Raw genomic sequence first — 22,752 nt, forward strand, 5'->3', positions numbered from 1 at the left:
GATCCTGGTTCTGCCACTAGCTTGCTGTGTGACCTGTGATGGGTTACCTCACTCCCTGCACCTCAGTTTCCTCATCTGTAAAATGGGGATGGCAGTAGTACCTACCTCATAGGTAGAGGCAGGTGAAGCCCTGAGCACAGAGACTGGCACAGAGCAGGAATTCTCTGCTAATGGCCAGCCATTATTTCCACTGTGACTATTATTCCCTAACATCCACTGGTTGGGTGTCCAGCTGGCACAGGCTTGCTCAGTGAGGAACTGTCACAGGCCTCGAAATCAACTTCAGCTCCAAAGCAACCACCCAGCCTACTGAGAGCACAGCCCCAGGGAAGTGCTGGCCAACACGAGGCAAAATCCCAGGGACAAGATCCAGGGTCAGGGGCTTCCCTAGTGGCACAGCGATTAAGAATCCACCTGCCAATGCAGGGGACACGGGTTCGAGCCCTGGCACCACAACTACTGAGCCTGTGCTCTAGAGCCCGTGAGCCACAACTACTGAGCCTGCGTGCCACAACTACTGAAGCCTGCGTGCCTAGAGCCCGTGCCCCGCAACAAGAGAAGCCACAGCAATGAGAAGCCCACGCACCCCAAAGAAGAGTAGCCCCCACTCACCACAACTAGAGAAAGCCCGCATGCAGCAACAAAGGCCCAATGCAGCCAAAAATAAATAATAAATAAATTTTAAAAAGATCCGGTGTCAGTCAGGGTCTCTGACTGACCAAGACCAGAGCTGTAGGGGCAGGTGCCTGCTGCAGTGGCAGGCCAGACCCACACAGGTAGGGAATGAGCACATCACTTTAGCCCAAGAAGAGGGGTCCAGGAGAGCTATGCAGGTCTGGGAGCCCCTGCCAAAGGGACAAGGTCCAGTTATTTGGTGCTGGCAAAGCTGCCCCAAGGCCGTGAGGGAGAGAAGAGTTTGAGGCTTCATTCAACTCGCCTGCTGGGGCCTCAGCAGGCAAGGGGGGATGCTTAGGGCTGCATTTGTAATGAAGAACGGTGAAGGGCAGGGGTGTGGATAGGCTCACCATCTTCCCCCAACCCAGACATCAAACCCCATTCCCACCCCAAGCAGGTGAGGATGGGGCAGAGGAGAGCCTCTGTCAAGGAGTAACAAGGCCAAGGGTGTGGTCCAAGCTGTGACTGCTCCTCCACGGGGAGGAAGGGCAGCACCTGCTTCCCCACTGTGAAATAATAGGCAATCTCTGTATCGTCTCTGTTCCTGGTTCCTGATGCAGAGCTTCTCAAACCCTTGTAAATAGGGGTGCTTGGAGAACCTTCAAGTTCCAATACTTAGTCTCTGGTTCCTGACACAGAGCTCCTAACTGTGTAATTTCCCAAGTGTTAGGAACATCTTATGTTCTAATGAGGCAACTCTTGGTGGTGAACTCCTGGGAGGGGACTGGTCACCAGAAGAAGCTTGGAACTTTCAGGCCCACCCTCATTCTCCGGAGACGGGAGAGGGTCTGAAAGTGGAGTTAATAAGTGATCATGCCTGCATGATTAATCCTCAGAAAAAGATCCCAGAAATAAGGGTTTGGAGAGCTTCTGGATTGGTGAGCACATCCACGGGCTGGGAAGGTGACTCACCCCAACTCCACAGGGACAGACCTCGCCCTATGTATCTCTTCATCCCGCTGTTCATCTGTATCCTTTTTATCACATCCTTTATTATATAATAAATCAGCAAGCGTTCGTGTTTCCCTGAGTTCTTTGAGCTGTTCTAGCAAATGATCAAGCCAGAGGAGGGGGTCATGGGAACCTCAGATTTGTAGCCAAATAGGACAGAGGCTGTGGGTAACCTGGGGACCCAGTACTTGCGACTAGTATCTGAAGTGGGGGCAGTTTTGTGGGACTGAGCCCGTAACCTGTGGGGTCTGTGCTAACTCTGATTAACGTCAGGATTGAATTGAATTGTAGAACACAGCTGTGTTCGAGAATTGATGAGCGTGGGGTAAAACCCCATACATCTGGTGTCAGAAGTGTTGAATGTGAGAGTGAAGGAGAGTTTTTCCCTAGACTCCCACCACCTGAAGTGTCCCAGCGGAGATAGGGGCAGAGAGCCCCAGCCTGCCACATGCCTGGCCAGGCGGGAGGGACCGTGAGGCTGGACTGCAACCTGGGGTGGCCGGACCCAGCCCTCCTCTGGCAACACAGGACGGCAGGGCCAGGGGCTCACCATCCACGTCCTTGAGGTTGTTCTTCTCACAGGCCTTGCGTATGGCCTCGTCCAGGATGCCGTAGTCAGTCACCTCCTCCTTGATGGTGGGGAACAGGTCAGACACGATCCCAGAGAAGAGCTTGAGGTCCTCCTGCAGGAACTTGGGCACATTCACGTCTCGGATGGCCCGGAGGCAAATCAGCTCCTGCAGCAGAGGCCCAGGTCAGACACCCCTCTAGCTGTCCAGAGCCTCCCTAGAGCCCTACTCCTCAGGCACCTCTGGATGCAGCTCACCTCATCCATGCTGGGATTTTCTCGCTTAAGGTTCCCGGCAGCTGAGATCACAGTCTTCACAGCTCTCATCCCGAAGTCATAGTGATCCTGTCACCACCATACAGGAGGAGGGGTGGGTGAGCATTGTCCCTCTCGGGTCTTCTGTCTGGAACACTGTCTCCCACCTGACACCTGGCCGTGCCTCATCGCCTAGCTCGTAGCTGAAGTGTCACTTCCCCTGCAGGCCATCTGCACCCACCTGCATGCCCCAGCCTGGGCCAGGTGCCCCACTTTGGGCTCCTGTGGTGCCCTCTACTTCACTGCCCCAGTGGCCCGCTCCCCTTACCAGGTTACCTATCCTGCACCCCTGCTTGCCTCTTGGCCCCTGAGGGTGAGGAGTCTGCCTTGGTCATGGCTCAATCCCTGTGGTCCCAGCACAGCGCCAAGGGCAGGAGGCACTCAAGTTTTGTTCAAAAAGGGAATGAAGGAGTTTCCCATCTGTGCCACAAGCAGACTTGCCTCGATGGCCTTCGAGCTTCCTTCTAACATTCATCATATCTCTCCAGACCCACCCTTTCGGCCGTACTACCTTGGCTTTCCCCGCTTTTGCCTCTGGTTCTGTTTCTCTCCATTATATAGCAGGTGTGTTGGAAATAGTTAAACTTATCATTTTGCCTCATGGTGCCAGACCATGAAGCTACATCTGGACCTGACCCACAGAATAGCACATTTCCCAGAAATCTTGGACTTGGAGCTGGATGAAGAGACTGGGCTTGGCTTTGGGTCATCAGCACTTGGGAAGGGTTGACTGCATTTCCAGAACCACGTGGGGATAGCTGCTCTATTGAGGGGGTACATTTTTGAAAGTGGATGGTTAGAAAGAAGGGTGTGTGGAGGCGCTGGCACCTATGGTGCACTCTGTGGACAGCTGCTGTTTTTCCCAGTAACAGAATGCTCCTCTCTCTAGCCCATGGGTTTCGGTGGGCCCCTCCTGGTCAAAGGCAGTATGGTCTCCCAAGCCACAGTGACGGGTGTTCATGCATGAGCAGGTCACCTAAAGAGAGCCCATTAGGGTGACACCAGGGATTTTTTTGGAACCATTACGAAACTAAGCTGGTAGCATGTAAGCCCAGAGCTAGGGCTCCTCTCTGCCACTGCCAAGGGGGAGCCTGCCTGAGACTGGAGCCAAACAGGAAAGCTCATCTGCCAGTGCTGGTGCCTATACCAACAGCATGTACCCCTAGAACCTGGGCTCAGCTCACTGAGGGGAAGGCCCTGGTGTTGGGAGGTTCGGGTGGAGGGGGTGCTGGTTGTCCCGCACTGGTCCCACGAGACCTAGGTGCACTTGCTCTCCAGCCTTGGATTGTGTGGCTCTTGGTCACTTCCTGGCTGACCCTCGCTTGCACCTGAACTAGCCCAGGTGGGCATCTGTTCCTGGCTCCTGCTCCAGCTCCCCTGTGCACCACATGAGCCTGGCCAGGCTCCTGCCTACTTAGGACCTCAGTGTCCTCAGCTGAGAAGTGCGGATGTAAGTCCTATCTCCTAGGGTTGCTAGGGGAAGGCAGCAGCTCTCAGACCCTGGAACCTGGTTAGGGCAGGACCTCACCTGGGAACTGAGCTGCTCGGAGGACAGCTTGAAGGTGGTCGTGATCTTCTTGGCCAGCACATTGGCCTCGTTGAAGCCAAAGGAGTAGAGGGAGATCTCAGCGATCATGGCGTAATCCGGAACCATCATGGCCACAGGCCGGAATAGTGCCTGGGGCGCATGGTATACGTGTGAATGGAGAGGCCACCTCCCCTCCCAGAGCACCACCTGCTCTCTGGACTGTCTGGTCCTCTGAAGGAAGCTCCACTGCCCTCCTCCCCCACCGATGCTTGGATCCTTCCTCCACTGCGCCTGCCATAGCTGAGGCTTATACCCCGCTATGAGTGGATCCCTCTGCCCATTAGAAACCGGTCCTTTGTGTTGACTTGAACGTGCCCCTTACCTTCTCCCAAGCCCTGAGGACAAGCCTGGGCCCTCCTCTCCATGGCTGGGGGTGGGCTTCAGGGCCCCTGGGCAGGAGGGCTGCCATGGGGAAGCACAGGCCCTGATGTCCAGCAGCTGTGTGTACTTGCATAAGTGCTTTAGCATCTCTGAGCCCAGGCCACAGCTCTGGTGCTTCCCAATGCCCTGAGCAGCCTCCTGGACAAACCTAGGCCCGAACTCACCTTCAGGTTATCGGGCAGCTCCGTGCGACCAGCGTATCCCGGGTTCATGGTGATAAACACAGCACAGGATGGCACAAGTGGGATCTCAACGCCTTCAAACATGAAGCGGTCCACCTACAGGGGTAGGGAGGGGTTGGCTCACCTGCCCCATCCTCTGGATGTTCCCCCTCATCCCCTGTTGATGCCCCTATCCTGGCTATAACTGGTCAGCCTGGACTGGACCCCTGACCATGGGTTGGCTCCTCTCTCAGGATCTGGCCTAAGACCTCTGGTCCCAGTGGCTACCCGTGGCCTCCCAGGTCCCAGCTCCCGGAGGTCTTCACATATCTTCTTCCACCCCCATTTCCCAACACTGATTCTCCTTAGACCTGGGCAAGCTCAGCCCTTACTAGGACCCAGGGCCTTACTGGGGTCGGGACACCTGCCAGCCTCCCAGCTCTTATCCCCAGGAGAAGACCTCTGACCACCCTGAACAAAACTAGAAGAAGGACAAATGGCTGGGACTTTCCATAAGGGTCAGGATGTGGGGAGGGACCGCTTCATCTACTGCAGCTTGGCCTAGGAGCTGTACCCAGAGTGGGGTAAGGATATGGGGCTCCCCGACTGGCTTCAGAAGTCCCCCAGAGACAGCTCTGCTGGGGTTGGGGGGACTGCCCAGTCCCCTGTGAGATGAGAGAGGCTGGGCTTAGGGCAGGCCTGAGCACCTGGCTTCTCACCCCACCAGTGTTGGGGGGCTGCAAGGCGGCATGGGCGGGACGGGTATAGTTGAAGGGAAAACGTGGTCAGTTGCGGGAGGCGTGGACGGGGGTGGCCCCCGGGAGGCTCACCCGCTGTTGCTGCGCCTTCTGGATGGTGGTGATCTGCTGCGCCACCACAGACAGCACCTCGATATCGATGCGATTGAACTCATCGAAGCAGGCCCAGGCCCCAGCACTGAGGGGAGAATGTTGAGGGGGGATATGAGTTCAGAGCCCCCTGGCACCTCCAAGGGCCCCCGCTGACTCTGCTGGGGAGGAAGCCCTCAGTGGTGCTCTCCGTCAGCTCAGCCACAATCCCACTGCTCACCACCCCGTCCCAGTGGCCGCCAGTGGCCGCCAGGGGCCGAGCCTTTGACATCTGTTATCCCATCCCCTCCCCTCCACCATCCCGTGAGGCTCCTCTCGGCAATGTCCCGGGAGAGCTCAGCCTTCTTGCCCTGTCTGTGCCACCTGCACACCCAGCCTTACCTGGCCAGGCCCTTGAAGAACTTGCCCATGGCCATGACGTCGAGCTGGTCGGAGCAGTTGAACACAACGGTCTGGATGGCCAAGGCCTTGCCCAGGTCTTTTGTGGTCTCAGTTTTCCCTGTGCCAGCTGGGCCAGCTGGGGCACCCCCAAACTTGAGGTGCAGGGCCCCAGTCAGGGTCAGGTAGCACCTGCGGGAGTGAGAGGAGATGGGTGTGGGCCGTGCACCTTCCGCAGGAGTCCCACAGACACGAGGAGAGAGAGCCCCCATCCCCCACCGTCTTGGGCCCTGTGGAGGGGCAGCTCCTGCTCCTCCCCATTCTCAGGGCCCCAGGCGGGCCCAGCCCTGGCTGCCAGGGTCAGGATTGGAGCCCTTGGCCACCTGACCAGTGCTCCCCCACCCCATGGCCCTGCAGCGCTTGGCTCAGGGACCTGCCAGGATGGCTGACCTGTGGCCACTCTTCCCTTCCTTTCCTCAAAACCCAATTTGAAAATCCAGCTGCTACTAAATACAGGCAGCCAGAGGAAACGACTGATTGCTTTAGAAGTGTTCACTTTGTAAAGGGACTTGCCCGTTGTTTCTCTCAAGATCAATTCCTCTCTTGTGTTGAAAGGAGGACCTGACTGATAAAATCAATAAAGCCCACACCCATTAGATGCTTACTGAGCACCACACAGGTGCTAAGAGCTTTACACATCAGCTCACGAAACTCTCATAACCACCCTGAGGAAGCTGCAGAGGAAACTGAGGCATAGGGGGCGTTGAGCCACCTGCCCAAGGTCGCCCAGCCCATGACGGGCAGAGCCGGTTTTAAACCCGAAAGCTGAGCTCCTAACCTTTGATGGACTGACTGAGCCTTGTGGGCCCTGGACTCCTGGGCCAGTCAGAACTGGAGGGAGGGGCCCAGTGTGGGAGGGTACGTGGGGAGGGGGGCACTCACCTGTCTGTGAGGGGCGTGATCACCAGCCTCCCACTGTTGCCTAGGTACTCGTAGCCATAGATGAACTTGGCATTCACGGCCCGGATGCACAGGTTGTTATTCATCCAGTAGTACCTGGCTTTGCAGGGAGATAGGTTCCCAGGCCATGTGGACCACGGGCCATTGGGCAGGGTATGTGGTAGGGGAGAGGCGTTTCTTTTGAGGAGTGAGAGCATCTAGGCGCCCAACTTGCCCCAGGGCCCCGAGGGCAGGGACCACCCTATTGTAGTTGACTCTCCACATCCCCTGACACCTCCTGCTGCTGCTCTGGCCCTGGACGTGGCCACACTGCCTGCCTCCTCACCTCAGCTGTGAGATCCACTCGAAGTCATTCACACTGACCACGTTCTCCTGGATCAGCTTGTTCACCACATCCTTAGCGTGGACCTCGATGACGATTAGCGCTGACAGCACGGCTCGCTGCATGGGGGACAGCTTCCCCCGCACCAATGCCACCAGGTCATTGAGCTGCAGGAGCCGGGGGACACCATCAGGAATGGGCAGGGCCACACTGCGGGCAGGCTTCCCCTCCCTTGTTCAGAGGGTGGGCTTCTGCCAGGAACAACCCCTCTATTCTGGGGGCTTCTAATGGTCTGGGATGGGTGGGGTGCAGTGACCAGGCAGGGTGAGGGCAGGCAGGGCACTGGTCACATGGGAAGTCTGGCAGGGAAGTGATAAAAACGGAGGCACATGCATGGCATCTGCCTCCCTGCAGCGTATGGTGTCAAGGGCCAGGTGAGGTGGTGGGGCCTGGCGAGGAGCTCGAGGAAGGAGTGTGGTGAGGAGCCGGTGCAGAGTGAGCGCAGGCTGTGGGGTAGCCCAGGAGGGATCCAGGAGGAGGCTCCCACTGTGACCTTCGGGAGAGGGGCATCTGCCTGTCCTCAGAGCTCCCCTCAGAGCCCCCATCCCTCTCGCTTGTGGCTGGTCATGAGACACTCATTTCAAGGGTGTCTGACTTTCTACTCTTTGGCTCCAACCACAGGCCTCTTCCAGGATCAGTACACAACAAAGCTCCTGGAGGGGCTGGGCTCTCCCAGGGTGTGGGGTGTTTGTGGGGAACAGATGGTGACCCCCTTGAGTCCCACCTGCCGGGCGAGCTGGGGGAACAGCTGGGTACTGAGGTTGCTGGCCTCCAGAGCCTCTTCCACCTCCATGGTCCAGTAGGTCTGGCACCCGGCGATGGTCACCTGGCCAGGCCAGTTCAGAACCCACTGAGTCCTGAGCATCTGGGACGATAACACAGACGGGGCTGACCCAGGAAGCTGCCAGCCCTGACCCTGCACACTGTTTTTCCCTTAAATGTCATCTGTGCTTCTGGTCTCAGGTTAATTCCACCTCGAAAGCAGAGAAGCCATTAAGCTCTGGGCCTCTCGGGGCTGGGCAGAGTCATTACTTCCTCTGCAGAGGAGACCTGGAAGCAGAGGGGTGGGAGCCCAGGACGGGGGAACACACAGTCCTGGGTTCAAATCCTGACGGCCACCTATGAATCACATGCCCTTTGGGCAGGAAACACCTCTCGGCTACTTTGTAGGATAAGGCTTAACCCCCAGGCTAGCTGCTGATTGTGGGGCTGAGAGAGGTAATGGGGGTGAAGTCCCATCCCAGGGCCTGGCACACAGTGAGTGCATGAAACATAACAACAGCAACTGATTATCACTAGGAGCCAGTCTCACTTTTCAGAGGGTGTTTTCAGATTCCTCCCTGAGTGGGCCCCAAGGACCCTTTGCCCCCAGAGACACTCTGGCTGACTGAGAGCAGCAGCAGCCAAGGCTGTAGTCTGAGGATGAGGTAGACAGGTAGCCCAGCCCCCGTGATAGAGGAGAGGCACTGAGAACGGAGCAAACGGAAGAACGAGTAGGTTGGGAGGCTGCGCTGGGAGGGGAGGCACGGCTCACTGTGGGGTAGGCCTTGATGGCTCTCTCGATGATGTCCCGCACACTGGCCTTCATGCTGTGTTCCACCTCCCGCAGCCAGTCCTCCACGTTGCTGGACGGGTAGATGGAGAAGGACAACTGCACCTCCTCACCCTCTGCCGAGTACATATGTGTGATCTCCAGGTCCTCCTGGAACAGCAGCTGTGGGCAGGGGGCAGTTAAGAGTGGGGTTACCCTCAGTGTGCCCAGAAGCCCGGCCCACCAGAGCCCCAGTGCTGACCCCGCCTGTGCCCTCCACCTTCAGAAGGTGGCATTCACGTTTGGAAGAGAGCTCCACCTTGGCTGGGCCTTCCCTGACTGCTTGTGGGCAAGATGGGACAGCCTTGTCCCCAGCTGTGGCCCAGCCCACTTGGGGAAGGAGGCTAAGCCTGCCCTGCGTGTCCCCCTCCTGTGCAGGCCTGTGTGGCCTCCCTCGTAGCTGAAGATGAGGGCAAGGAGAGTCAGGAGCCTTTGGCCTCATGGGTTTCTCAGCCTAGCCAGAACCTCAGTGTATGGCAGGGGCCAGGGATCCCCTGGGTGAGCTGGGAGCAAGGGTCCCCCAACCCTGAGCCAAGGGCTCTGCAGCTGACCTTCCTCCCACAGGCCCCAGGTATGTCTCTGAGAGCCAGGAATCTCACTTGCCACCTCATTTCCTGCTAAAGAGACTTGAGGTGAGAGAAGAGGTGTGCTCCCTGGGAAGGTGCCCCAGTGCTCCTGGCCCTGAGCGCTTGGCCCAGTTACCCACCTGGGCGATGTTCTCAAAGCACTTGCGCAGGTGGGGCTGCACAGCTGTGGGGTCCTTCGTCTGGGACAAGATCTCGAGTAGCTCATCGTCAGACAGGAAGTAGAATCTGCCAGGGGAACAGGGGTGAGGGAGTGGGTCAGGCAGCCCCTGGGTCCCAGCTGCCCCAGTACCACTGACATCCCTGCACCCCCGCCTGGAGGGGCACTGGGGCCCCAGGCTCATGGGCAGGCACTGACAGAGTGGGCATGGGCCGGTGGTGCTCACCTGGGGAAGGCGCTCCTCTTGGTCTCCAAGTACTTGCTGAGGCCCTTCTGCACCATGTCCAGCAGCTTGTTGCAGTCCCGCAGGCTGTCCAGCAGCCTCTGGTCAGAGCACACATTGATCACCTGGATAGCCCGGGTCAGAGAGAAACTGGAAGTAAGAGCGGTCTGACTGGGAAGCAGCAAGGTGGGCTCAGAGAGGACCCATGCCTGCCACGTAGAGACCCTCAGTGGGGCCCGGGAGTAGATGGGGGCAGGAAAATCGCCCCGAGCCAGGGGCTGCCTCCATCACCCCTGTCAGCCCCACAGAAAAGAAGTCTATTATCAAAAAAAATAGGGTTAACCAAAGCCAAGTAATCTGATTTGCTGTAGGACTTGTCAGGGTCTTTAAAAATATTAATGTGGACTGCAAATCTCCAAGAGGAAAACCATCAACTGTTGTGTTTCTGAGGAATGTCTCTCAAGACTGGGGAGCCCACCCAGGGGGACACGGGCCAAGACCAAAGCCTTGGACTTGTCCTCCAGTCTTTCTTGTTCAGTGAGAGACAAGACCAGGAGGCTCCCCGGTGGTCCCAGCTGCCCCCTCCCATCCCCGTGTGAGCTCGCCTCCCGGTTCTCGTAGGCATTCTTCATGATCTTCCTCCAGATCCGCTCCATGGTCTGGTAGCGCTTGCTCTCTACCGGCAACTGCCGGTTGATGTCCTCAGAGCTGAAGATGGGCTCCAGGTAGAGCCAAGCCCGCTGACAGTTCAGCCACTCCTCTAGCACCTCCTGGACAGGGCATGGACTGTCAGGGCCTGGGGTCCAAGTTGGGTCCTGTCCCCCATGACCTAGACATTCTATCCCACTAGAGTTCTAGGCAGAGCACTGGGCACCAGAGCCAGTGTCCACGGGGAAATTTCTAGATGGCGCTGTCAGCCACGGTACTCCAGGGAACAAAGAGGCTGCATGGATGTCTGCCCTCCAGAGAAACCGCAAATCCCCCACAGGATGCCCAATCCTCCAACAGAGCCAGGGGAGACACTCTTCCTATGAGAGAACCACGCCCCAACCAGCAAACCCTAAAGTAACAAGGAAAGAGCCCAGTGCATGGAAGACCAAACCAGTCTCCTCTCCTGGGAGGACTTTGGGTCTATGACCCCTGGATTCTTTGAGGTGTACTGGGACTTGAGCTTGAGATCCCCTAAAATGCTCTGTGAAACATCAGTCCAAGAGTGAGACCTCTTCAAGCCACTTTCCTCTCTGCCTCCAGATTCCCCTTTCCAAATTTATCTCTTGCCATTTCCTATCAGTGCAAACCCATTCATTCATTCGTTCATTCTCTTCTTCATGAGACGTGTGCTGTGGCCAGCCTGTGTCAGGCCCAGGTCAGGTCCATGTCGGCTCCAGAGGAAACAGAGGAGGGTGTGGTCCCTGCCCTTGAGGAGCCCACCGTCCTCTAAACGGCCAGTTCTGCCTCTGAATCACCAAGGGCCCAGTGTGTGTGATGGGTTCTGTAAGAGGTACCCACCAAGGGCCTCGATGGGACTACCTTGCAGGCAGGTGTGGGGGAATCAGTGAGGGCTGCTCGATGCTGAGCCCTGGAGGAGATGGAACTCCAGGTAGAGAGGACAGTGTGAGCAAAGGACGGAGACCCAGGGACAATGCTGATGAGCTCAGGCCTCTCTGGGTGACCCGAGGAACATACAGGCAAGCCCTCCTCGCTCAGCTTCTGGCCTTCACTGGAAGTTTCTGAACAGCTCCCAGAGAGGGGCTGTCAATCAAACCGGTAGGCCTGGCCCTGGCACTGACCTCAGAGCACTGCAGATAGTGCCGGCCACTGGCCTTGAGAGCCCCAAAAAGCAGCAGTCCCTAGTGCCCTGGCTCTCTTACTGTGAGCCAGCTCCAGTGAGAAGCTGTGAGTGAGAAGCTCAGGGCCGAGTAGAAGGGGACTCTGAGGAGCCTCAGGGCCTTGTTGTGTCCAGCCCAGAAAGTCCTGAGACTGGAGGTCCTAGCTGTCCCAAGCCTAGGGAGCACTTTGGGGGTCTGCTGGCAGCTCTCACGCCCCTCCTCAGCTGCAGCTTTGGACCAAACACTGGCCCCACCCACACGTTCTGAATTGCCTCCTCCAGCAGCCGAACCTGAGATGGAGAGCCCCATTCTAGTCCCCCTCCTCTTTGTGAGGGGCCTGTCAGAGAGCCAGGAGCTGTGCAAACCTCAGCAAGGCACTCCACCGCTTCCAAACCCACCCAGACACCATAAAGAGCAGCCTTGGGACAAGGTGCTGCGAGGGTGGGGGGATGGGGGGAGGGGAGGACAGGAAGGGCCCACCTGGGTCAGCTTCAGCTTGTTCTCCCAGGAGTTGATGCGTTGCTCGAAGGGCTTCTTGTAGGGCGAGAAGGTCATGCTCTGGGTCATGACGATGTGGTCATCAAGCAGTTGAGAGGCCTCATCTGGGCTCTTGAGGATGTGGGTCTCTGTCTCCTTGTAGGGCATCATGTTGAACAGGATGGTGGACCACTCCTTCTCCATCTTGTCCAGTGCCTGGAGTAGGGACGAGTCAAGGCTGGTCCCGGGAAAGAGCTGGCCCACACTGAGCAGCACTGGGCAGGGAAGGGCAGGTTCTACCCAGCCATGATCTTCCCTCAGGCCCCCTCAGCAAACTCTCAGCTTGTCTGGTCAACAAATCCCCCATGGACCCTCATCGGAATCCAAGGCTGACTCGCTCTCACATGTGGTGTATGTATACAACATGCATGTACAAGCATGTTGGGAGGCAGCTAAGGCACTGGTTAGGAGCTCTGGTCCCAGTTCCAGCCCTTATTGGCTATGCCACCTTGGCCAATTGCTGAACCTCTCTGAGCCTTAATTTGCTCATCTGTTAAATGAGGTAATGCTATCAGCACCTTCCTGAGAGAGGAATAACTTAAGAGGAACAACTGAGTAATAATAGGGATGGTAGACACCATGCCAAGCACTTCATATGCATTATTAACGCACTTAATAGGATGCACCTCAACCTCTGGGCCTGGTGAATGACCCCAGGGATGGGGCCCAGTACTGTCACCTTCCCACACCATTGGGCAGCATGTGGGTGGGGCAGGGCGGGCCTGCTGGTGGCGGCCCACCTGCTCGATGGCATACTCCTTGCCAGCCACCTCGGCCACCTTGCTGATGCTCTCAGTGTGGTCCTGCAGGTTCATCTCAAGGCAGCGGGTGAAGGTCAGGTTGGCCTTGGGACTGACATTAATGTTGATCTCATTGGACAGCATGTCCCAGTGCCGGGTCCTCATGCCAGGGTTGCGCAGTCCTTGGATCAGCGGGATGTACGGCTTGAACTCCTCAATGCGGGCCTGGATGTCTAAGGCCACATCCTGGCAGGCTGCCGGGCAGGGCAGGCAAGGGTGAGAGGCAGCTGGCACAGGCAGGGAAGGAGGGGACGGGCTGGCTGGGCTGCCTACCTGGGATGTCCTTGAACTGCTTCACGCATTTGTGCATGGTCTTGAACGACTCGATGATGTTCTTCTCCAGCTGCTCTGCGTCGATGGCTGACAGGGGGTCGTTCATCCAGCTCTCCGACCAGCGCAGCCAGTCGGAGGCTGTGGTCCAGAGGTCCAGGTAGGGCTGGAACTCCTTCACCATCCTGGAGAGCTTGTCATACTGCAGGGGCAGAAAAGCTGGGGCTGTGTCGGGGTGCTCCCCAGTCTCTCTCCACGCTGCTCCTTCTGGGGCCCCTCCTTGCTCCTGGCTGCTGTCCCTGATCCTGTCCCCATGGACTCAGGCCTGGCCTCCCTTCTTCCTTCCCCCCATGGGCTCTGGGCTCTGAGTGGCTGAGCAAGGCCTGCACTGAGCCTCCAGCCTCCTGCTTGGGTCCAGGCAGCCTCCTCGCCCTGCGGGCCGGGAGACGAGGGCAAGCTCTTCTCTGCAGCCTGCTCAGTCCTGCCCCCCCCAAATGCCAGGGCCCTGCCACCTGGCAGCTGGCTCCAGACGTGGCCGCAAATGCCACGGGCTCCTCCTCGAGCACTTCTCAGGGCTGGGGGGCAGTGTGCCCAGAGGAGGCCTACGTTGGTGATGGGCAAGCCAAAGATGCGCTCGCGGTTGTTGTAGAGCATCGCCAGCTGCTGGCAGTCCTTCAGCTGCTTCTTGACCCGCCGCACCTCGTTGGCAATCTCATGCGCTCGCACAATCTCCACGTGGGTGGAGAAGCCAGCTACCACCAGCTGCAGGCCAAGGAGCAAGGGATCAGAGGCCTCTGTGGGCCCACCTATGCCCACGCATCCCCGCGCACACTCAGGGAAATTGAGGTCCCCAGAGCATCAACATCTCCCAGTTCTGAGGGGACTTTCTCCTGCAGTGAGCGGTTCCTGGCCCATCACAGGCAGCTGACCACCCCAAGGTAACACAGCAAGGTCAGGTGGAGACCCAGTGCCCATGAGGACACAACAGAGGGGTTGGGGCTCTTTGCTACTCCACAATTTCCTGGAACTTGCTGCCCAGGCACCTCTCTGACCTTTCAGTTCACTCTTTTAGCCACTTGTTCACTCACCCAGCAAACATTGACACAGCACCTCCTGACTGCAAGGGGCAAGGCCTGGCCCTGCCTGGATAGCTGTGTATGTGTGGTGTGTGTGTGTTTTCTCAACCCAGCCCCACCTGCAGCCCTTCCAAGGCCCGGCCCTGGAGAGGGGGTGTGTGTGTGTGTGTGTGTGTGCGCGCGCGTGTGTGTGTGTGTGTGTGTGTGTGTGTTCTCAACCCAGCCCCACCTGCAGCCCTTCCAAGGCCCGGCCCTGGAGAGGGGTGTGTGTGTGTGTGTGTGTGTGTGTGTGTGTGTGTGTGTGTGTGTGTCTGTGTTCTCAACCCAGCCCCACCTGCAGCCCTTCCAAGGCCCGGCCCTGGAGAGGGGTGTGTGTGTGTGTGTGTGTGTGTGTGTGTGTGTGTGTGTGTGTGTGTGTGTGTGTGTTCTCAACCCAGCCCCACCTGCAGCCCTTCCAGCTTCTCCTGGAAGTTGTTCTGATCCATGATCTGGATTTTGCGGAACTTCTCCTCATCTTCCATGTGTTGCTGCCGTACCATCTCTATCTGCCCGAGGATCTTAGCAGGCCAGTTGCTGGCAGCCCATCTGGATGGGGCAGGAGTGGGTTATGGGGGGGAATGTCACACTGAAATCATGGGGTGTGCAGGCCAGGGTGAAGGGGAGAATGGGGGATCCAGGCGGCAGCTGGAGCAGCCGGGGCTGGGCAACCGGGAGGTAGAAGTGAGCCTGGAGGCAGCCACTGCCACCACTGAAGTGTGGGGCTGCCTGGCAGGGAAAGCAGTCCCCGCCCTGGGATTGTGGGCAGCTTCCAGGGAGATGCACACCCAATGTGCCCAGTGCAGTGACAGGACAAGAAGGGAATGGTGTCCAAAATGAGAGAAGCGATCCTGAGTTCCCCAGGTCTGTAAGGGGCCTCAGCTCAGATGAGGCAAAGTGACAGCCTCTAGCCTGCATTTCCTTGGTGACCAGACAGGGCCACCAGACCAGCTTCCTTCATATCAACTCCCTCTGCCTGGCTGACCTGGTGGCCCTGTGGGCTTCAGAGATTCTGCTTGCAGTTGGCCTTGGGCTGCAGATCCTGGGGGAGGCCACCCTGAGCACCAGGATGTCCCATAAAGCAGGTGACTTAGGGTTCCTGGGTAGGGTTCCCAGGAGACAGTGCCAGTCTCCCCCAGACCCTGGCAACCTGGAGCCAGCCCCAGGCCATACGACAGGCTGGGCAACGGGTCTCTTGGCCTCAGTAAGGCAGTCCCAATCTGAGGCTATTTCCTATGAGGCTCTCGAGCTGGGTGGCGACAAGTGCTCCTCCCCAGGTACCGCCCACCAGGCTGGGCTTTGCCTTCTCGCCATGCTCCCAAGGACCCCCAAGGGCCTCAACCACAAACAAGGGGATCCCAGGCCCGATGAACATGTGTGTGTCAGGCCAATGACGGGATAGAGAATGGAGACAGAGTGGGGGGCAGCAGGGTCCCTAGACCAAGAGGGCCAAATGATTTCCTTCTGCCACACTGGCTGTGTGGCCCTGGCCCATGTGGAGCTGTGTGACCGCACAGCCTGCAGCCGCCATGGCTCAGCACCTCCTCCCCCACCTCCTGCTATCCACCACCCACCTGGAGTGGGGACCGACCTCACACTCACTTGTCATTGAAGTCATCTGTGCTGAGGTTGTAAAAGAACTCGTCCATGACTTGGTAGTCGTCCATGACCTTCACAATCCGATCCTGCATGTATAGGCATTGATGAGAACTATGTGTACCTGGGAGGTGGGAGGGTAACTGGGACCAGGCTCCCCAGAGTGGTTGGGTGTTAGGGAGAGGCTGCCCTCTTCCAGAGAGGGGAGGCCTGGGGTGGTGGAGGAGGTGCTGGCATTGGGCTCAGGGCTCCAAGGGTCTGGGCCACCACACCTCCAAACTCCAGCCCCCCACTCACGCCCTCCTGACCTCCCAAACAGCATAGCTCTGAATCTGCACCGTGCACCCAGCCTCATAACCCTCCGAGCCCACCTGTCCTCTGTGTGTCTACCTCACTCCCAGCCTCCCGGCTCCTGCTCTCCCAGCCCCTGCCTGTCCCCAGCCCCTAGCCCCCCGTGTACCCGCCTCACCTCCAGCCCCACCAGCTTCTCGGGGATGCCCTTCATCCACTCACGAAGCTCAGCCAGCTCCTCAATGCTGTTGGGCTTCTCGTAGATCTTGCGGCTGATGCTGCGGAACTCTTCACAGATCTGGCAGGAGGGGGAGGGCGCTGGGGAGGCCGTGTGCTCCTCCCTTGCCTGCCCAGGGGCCTGCTCCTCCTTCTTGGTCCCAGTATCTCCCAACAGGGAACTGCCCCCACCCCACCACATCCTTCCAAAAAGAGGTGCTCCCTTCCAGCGCACTGGGGAGCTGAGGGTTACCCAGTGCGTTTCCCCATCCCCAGCCGCCTGCACCTGCACACCCTCAGCTCTGCGAAATGATCCATCTCAGGGTGTTCTTTGTGAGGGGTTTCCAGCTCTTTACAAGTCCAGGGGAAAAGATAGCAGCCCCCACTTCCTGGGACCTCCCATATGACCCCAGGCAGGGTCAAGGCAGGGTGATTTCCAGACCCTTCCATTGGCCTGGATGTCTGCAGACTCCCCTGAGCCTCACTCATGGGAGTTCGCTACGTATGCACGGTGTGTGTGCTGGTGCAGTCTCTGGGGCCGGGCAGGTGGGCACCTACATCATCCACCTCCTTGTGCAGGTTCTTAGCCAGGATGTCCAGCATGGAAGTGGCCAGGGCCTTGCACTTCTTGGACAGGCTCTGTTTGACGTTGTCGACGTTGACGTAGAAGGGCCCGATGATGATGATGCTGGGCAACGAGCTGTCCAGGATCTCTTTCTCCTGCAGGTGGGCGAGCACCACCTCCCGCACCTCCTTGGCCGACGGGCACTGCGTCTGGAAGGCCCTGTGGACAACGGGCACCCACGAGGGGCAGAGGGTGGTGAGAGGGTGAGTGGGGGTCACACAGACAGGCAGACACACTCCGACGCACCCACGCACTTGAGGAAGGTGCCAACGTCATTGTTGTTCAGTTCCAGGTACTTTCTGTACTCCTTGGCGTAGGCCTGCAGTGGGATCATGGCCTTGCACACAGCATTGGCGATGACGGCCCGCAGCTCCTCCACCAACAGCTCGTGAAGCCCCACCGACTCCAGCAGGGGGTCACCGCTGATGAAGATGTCCTCCATCACCAGCTGTGGGGCAAGGTGGGGAGGCGCACAGAGCTGTATGGGCCACAGTGCAGGCGGGCAGAAGGGTTGGAGTGTGGTCCAAAGACTGAGTGAGCGGCAGCGTGGCCGAGCATAGACAGCATGGTGGGGGCAGGGCAGAGGGTCTGCTGCCACGTCTCTTAGATTAGGCTGTGGACTAATACAAGGCGGGAAGGCCCAGGAGGCACACCAAGGGGCAGCATCTTCCTCTGCCTTGCCTGGCTCAGCTCAAGGCCAACGGGACAACCAGGTCACTGATGTCTCTGACTGACCAGCAAGGGACAGAAGAGGGGACTGGAGTTACAGAGGCTGTGGGGCCTGGGGTAGCAGGCTGTGCTGTGGTGACGAATGAGGACCTTTGAGAAGGGGTCCCGAGACTGGAGGTCAGTCTCTGTCTACATCTTGAGGGGAAGAGAGAGGTCAGGAGCTGGATGGGATCTGGGTCAGACATGGCTGTGGCAGGAGTGGGTGAGCGAGCCTAGTTCCAATCGCAGGTCTGACCCTTAGCAGCTATGTGACTTTGGGCAAAACTTCTCCAAGCCTCATCTACAAAATGGGGATGTTAATGGTACCCAGTTCAGCTTGCGGTAAGGACTAAATGAGCTATTCAAGAATTAAAGGGCTGAGCACACTGCCAGCCATGATGAAGTTGAACTGCTCTGACACTGTGGCAGCACCCTGGCATGAGTGCCGCTGTACCTTCTCCAGCTGGGGCACCGCATGGGTGGCCAGGATGCCCTTGTCAAAGAGGTTGAGCAGAGAAGTCTCGAACTGCTCCAACGGCGTGCTGTAGTGCACCCCTGAGCTGTCCAGCACCAGGTCCACGATGAACAGGGGATTCTTGCGGGGCCTGCAGGGACAGTGGTCGGGCGGATTGTGGGCAGGGGCCTGAAGAGGGCTGCGCACAGGAAGCCCAGTCCCTGCCCTTGCTGCCGGCATTATGGATCTGGAGCTTCTTCATGCACGAGACTTGCCTCTGCCCTCTTCCCAGAAACCTCCAAGTTACCAGACAGAAAGACCCACACCAACCAGACAGGCTCCTCCATTCCTGCCACTTGCGCAGGGAGAGGGAGGACGACCTCCCCGCGGTCCTGAGGTCATCAGGGCAGGTTGGAGACGCCCTGGGCACTTGTGGCGTCCACGCTCTCCCTGGGAGCCCACCATCCTTGGCTCCAGACACCCACTACATGCAACGACATTCAAGCCTAGATCCCAGCCGAGCCTCCCCCACACTCTGGATTGCCAACCACCCTGACCTCAAATGAGCATTTCAGACACTCCATGTTCCCTGACTCCCACCAGGGCTCAGTGGACCCCAGGAGTCAGCCTTGTCTCCTTCCCTGCCCTCTTCCCCCTATACATCCTCTCCCCAGCACTACGGCCTATGCACTGCCCCAAATCTGCCCTACCCAGCCCCATCACCCATTGTCTAGACAATGGCAAGAGCCTTGGTCTCACTTCTCTTCTGCCTCACTCATCCTCACAAACCCAGAGCATGGTTTTGGAATATAATTTGGATTGTTACTTCCCTCTGATGGCTGCTGACCACAATTAGAATAAATCCAGCCCCCAAACATGACCACAGGAGGCTCTACATGGTCTGGCCTGGTCCTCGCAACCTCTCCCGAGTCATCCTGACCAGCCCTCCCTGCCTTTCCCTCTCCAGCCGTAGCCACTGGCCTTTCCTTCCATGACGGCCCCAACTTTTCTCTTCCCTCCGTGCCTCCGGGCCCTCCACCTGGTGCCCCCTCCCCACCATCCCCTCATGGCTGGTTTCCTCTATCTCAGTTCTTGGCTCAGATGCCACCTCCTCCCTGACCCCCTTGGCAACGCCCCCTCTCCTGGATATGTCAGAGGCCCTGCCAAGATCAGCAATGACTGTATCTGTTTGTTTCTTTGATTGCTGTCTGTGCCCATGTGAGAGCAGGGGCCGCACGCCTCTTGTTCCCCTAGAACCCCACCTGGTTCATGGCAAGTGCTCAAAAAACATTTCTCAACTGAGGAACTCAGTGACTGACAGAGATGGAGGTCACCAGAAGACACGCCAGGCAGAGCTGCTGGGACATTCCCCAGCAACCAGGGCGGAAGCCAGGCCCACCCTGGTGCCCAGGACCCAGCAGTGCTGGGCACCCTGCCCCTGGCTGCCCTGGCCCCCCGACCCTGTACCGCCCTAGCCACCGGCGCCTGACAAGGAACAGCTCTGGTGTCGACAGGTGCCTCTGCCCAGCCGAGCCCCACCTGTAGGGGCTGTTTATGAAGTCTTCGCCCCAGACCATGTCGTCGGTGCAGTCGAGCACGCTGCAGCAGGCATCACTGATGAACTGCGCAAAGCTGGCGAGAGAGTCCTGCACCAGGAAGCGCAGCGTGTCCTGCAGCATGTACTTGAGCAGCTCCATCAGCCTGCGCAGCTTTGACATGAGGTACACCTCCCAGTTGGTCTCATAGAGGTTGTACCAGCCCTTGCTCATGTCACGCAGGCTGCTGCGCATGACCACCTTGAGCGTGGTGATCCAGCTGTCCTTGAGGAACATCTGCACCTGCGGTGGCCACAGGTGGCATCATGTGGCTGCCTGAGGGGCACACTGCCCACAGCCACCATGCTCGGGCACTCTCCAGACTCAGATGACCGTGAAGGGATCTCCCTACAACCCCAACTTACTGCCAAGCCCTGCCAACCAACACCCCCTATGACCCCCAGGGACCAGGGCTTCTGGGGGTGGGGGGATGAGGGAGGGAGGGGCAGCAGAAGCAGGGCTTTCCCTCCAGCCAAGGGAGAGACACAGAGACACAGAGAATGAGGCAGAGAGAGAGAGATCGAGGCACAGAGTGGAGCAGAAAGAAGGAGCTTTCCTCCTGGGCCCACTGGTGCCTGTCTCCCATGAGGCTGCACTTCTCCCCCTCACACTCCCATGCTCAGGTAGATATGGGGGTGCATGGGGTTCTTGCTCCCCTTTCCAAGACCGGGAGTCTGCTTCAGAGGCCACCAGTGTTGGGACGGAAGATGATTAGAAAGGGAGCCCAGCCTGGTTTTCCTTTTCTCTCTAAGATGAAACACCCGGATGGCACCCGCCCCAGCTTCCCACAAGGTCTAGGAAGAGGCAAGGCCTGGTTTTAAGGAAAGCAGGGGCTCTCGGCTGATCAACTCCGGGCTTCCCAGGGCCCCTGTCTGTGCCCATCAGCTCCGAGGCCCTGGCCCGCTATCACCCTCTGTGCCCTGGATGCCCACGCACCTGGGAGTAGGTCTGTGACTGGATTTGCTCGAACTCCTCTAGGCGGCTGTACTTGGAGAGGCTTGAGTGGAAGAGGGACATAGCGGTCACCTTGCTGCACTCTGCCCGCACCTTGCTGAGGGCCGTGATGACCTCCGACCGTGTGAGCAAGGACACGAAGGTGAAGTCTGCCTTCTGTTCCCGGAATGGGTACTGGGGGACACTCACCAGTCCTGCAGGGATGGGGGCCAAGGGCCAGTGTCAGATGGGCCTTGGATGTACCAGGGGTCAGGGCGGATCTACCGGGTATTGATGGAAGGAACAACTCCTGCCTCCTCCCTGGAAGAGACACCCATGTCCCTGGAACCCCTCTTTCCCCATGGCCTACCTGGGTGACCCCAAGGCTCCGCAGTGAAGTGCCCACTCTGGGGTGGGTAAACCAATTCCCTCCAGGTCACTCTGGATCACAGGCCCCTTCAAGGTGGGTGAGAACCATGGGCTCCCTCCTCACCCCCTCCCACCCAACCTGCACACAACCCCTTGGGCCCATCTGGGGCCTGCCCTGGAGCACCAAAAAAGGAAGACGTGGGCATCAGGCCCCTGGGAGTGCCCATGGTCTGCACCCACCCCAGTTTCCTGGGCACCTCACACACGTGGAAGCTGGGGCAGGGATCAGAGAGCTCCAAGCAAGGAGCTCTGAGACTCGGTCTGCCACATGTCAAATGGAGCTGCGGCAATGCCAACCTACTCTTGCTACTGGAGGAAGAAAAGGACTGCATGTCCCTAGGTCAGAAAATCAGAGCACTTTTCATCCACTTCTGGACAACTGCTTTCCTAGTCCATGTTTACCTTGCCACTTCTGCACCACTCAGACTACTATTTTTAAAAGAGCCTTCAGGGACTTCCCTGGTGGTCCAGTGGGTAAGATTCTGCGCTCCCACTGCAGGGGGCCCAAGTTCGATACCTGGTCGGGGAACTAGATCCCGCATGCATGCTGCAACTAAGAAGTCCACATGCCGCAACTAAAAAGATCCCGCACGCCACAACTAAGACCCGGCACAGCCAAAATAAATAAATAAATAATAAATATTTTAAAATAAAAATAATAAATCAAAGAGCCTTCTTCTACCCCCACCCCCACGACCCCAACCCCCAGCTCTCCAGGCAGGTAGGAAAAGAAGGTGATGAATGCTGGGGACAGGGGAGGTCCCAGAGGGAGGGGCAGGAGGGGCTCTGGCTGGGGGTGGCCACGGGCCCGCCTCTGTCTAGCCAGCGTCACCTTGCTTGGGCACCTTCTCCTCCTCTTCCTTAGGCAGGGTCACATAGGAGAACGTCTTGGGCTTGGAGGAGATGATTTTGTCAAAGTTGATCTTGTTCATGCTGCGCTCGTAGTCCAGGTTCACTTCTCTGGAGAGATTGCTGAGGTGCTCCAGAACCCTGCCCATGTGGAGCCGACAGGGCGGAATCAGGGGGGCCCCACAGCCCCACACACACTGTGGGCCAGCTGGGCCCCAGGCTCTGGGGACACGAGTTTGGGGCATCCCTTCTGCATTCCTGGGCACACCTCCTACCTGGCCCCCAGCCACCAGCACCCGTCGTGCCTCTTCTATGCCACCCCCGCCCCCAGGATCACATCAGTCCCTGAGTCTGCCCATTTTGCTTCCCACTCTTCACTGACCTCCCTGCCGCCCCCTCTTGCCCCCTTAAAACCCATTCTCCGCTTGGCAGGAAAAAAAAAGATATTTTAAACATGTAAATGGTCAAGCCAGTCCTCTGCTCAAAGCCCTTCCCTGACTCCTCTCTCACTGCAGGCCCGTGAACGCGTTCCTTCTTACCGCCTGCGCCTGCCTCATGGCGTCCGGCCTCCGTCTCCAGTGTCTCCCAGGCTACAGTGCCCTCTCTGGTCCACTCCGGCTGCATTAACCCCCTACTGCTCCTCACGTCCCCCAGATGTGTCTCCACCTCTCAGCTTCGACACCGTTGTTCCCTCAACCAGAATCCTCTTCTCCCCTTGCACTGTAGGCCTCAGCTCAAATGTT

General features: G+C 58.2%; 1 protein-coding gene across 1 annotated transcript in view; it reads right to left on the reverse strand.

Annotated features, from left to right (window-relative positions):
- Nucleotides 1-22,752, reverse strand: part of DNAH1 (dynein axonemal heavy chain 1) — a 69,644-nt gene that overhangs the window by 29,589 nt on the left and 17,303 nt on the right. The window contains exons 8-33 of the mRNA XM_068557390.1: nucleotides 21,993-22,150; nucleotides 20,735-20,946; nucleotides 19,743-20,041; nucleotides 18,204-18,354; nucleotides 17,296-17,489; nucleotides 16,975-17,200; nucleotides 16,379-16,498; nucleotides 15,916-15,998; nucleotides 14,721-14,862; nucleotides 13,808-13,963; nucleotides 13,205-13,403; nucleotides 12,872-13,125; nucleotides 12,075-12,287; nucleotides 10,371-10,535; nucleotides 9,769-9,890; nucleotides 9,505-9,610; nucleotides 8,742-8,921; nucleotides 7,932-8,072; nucleotides 7,151-7,314; nucleotides 6,808-6,921; nucleotides 5,869-6,057; nucleotides 5,470-5,575; nucleotides 4,643-4,756; nucleotides 4,038-4,187; nucleotides 2,453-2,539; nucleotides 2,177-2,363 (exon numbers count right to left, since the gene is read on the reverse strand). Of these exons, the coding sequence (XP_068413491.1) occupies nucleotides 2,177-2,363; nucleotides 2,453-2,539; nucleotides 4,038-4,187; nucleotides 4,643-4,756; nucleotides 5,470-5,575; nucleotides 5,869-6,057; nucleotides 6,808-6,921; nucleotides 7,151-7,314; nucleotides 7,932-8,072; nucleotides 8,742-8,921; nucleotides 9,505-9,610; nucleotides 9,769-9,890; nucleotides 10,371-10,535; nucleotides 12,075-12,287; nucleotides 12,872-13,125; nucleotides 13,205-13,403; nucleotides 13,808-13,963; nucleotides 14,721-14,862; nucleotides 15,916-15,998; nucleotides 16,379-16,498; nucleotides 16,975-17,200; nucleotides 17,296-17,489; nucleotides 18,204-18,354; nucleotides 19,743-20,041; nucleotides 20,735-20,946; nucleotides 21,993-22,150 (4,232 nt within the window). The remainder of the gene's footprint in view (nucleotides 1-2,176; nucleotides 2,364-2,452; nucleotides 2,540-4,037; nucleotides 4,188-4,642; nucleotides 4,757-5,469; nucleotides 5,576-5,868; nucleotides 6,058-6,807; nucleotides 6,922-7,150; nucleotides 7,315-7,931; nucleotides 8,073-8,741; nucleotides 8,922-9,504; nucleotides 9,611-9,768; nucleotides 9,891-10,370; nucleotides 10,536-12,074; nucleotides 12,288-12,871; nucleotides 13,126-13,204; nucleotides 13,404-13,807; nucleotides 13,964-14,720; nucleotides 14,863-15,915; nucleotides 15,999-16,378; nucleotides 16,499-16,974; nucleotides 17,201-17,295; nucleotides 17,490-18,203; nucleotides 18,355-19,742; nucleotides 20,042-20,734; nucleotides 20,947-21,992; nucleotides 22,151-22,752) is intronic.

This window comes from Eschrichtius robustus, chromosome 12 (assembly GCF_028021215.1).
Source record: "Eschrichtius robustus isolate mEscRob2 chromosome 12, mEscRob2.pri, whole genome shotgun sequence".
Lineage (NCBI taxonomy): Eukaryota > Metazoa > Chordata > Mammalia > Artiodactyla > Eschrichtiidae > Eschrichtius > Eschrichtius robustus.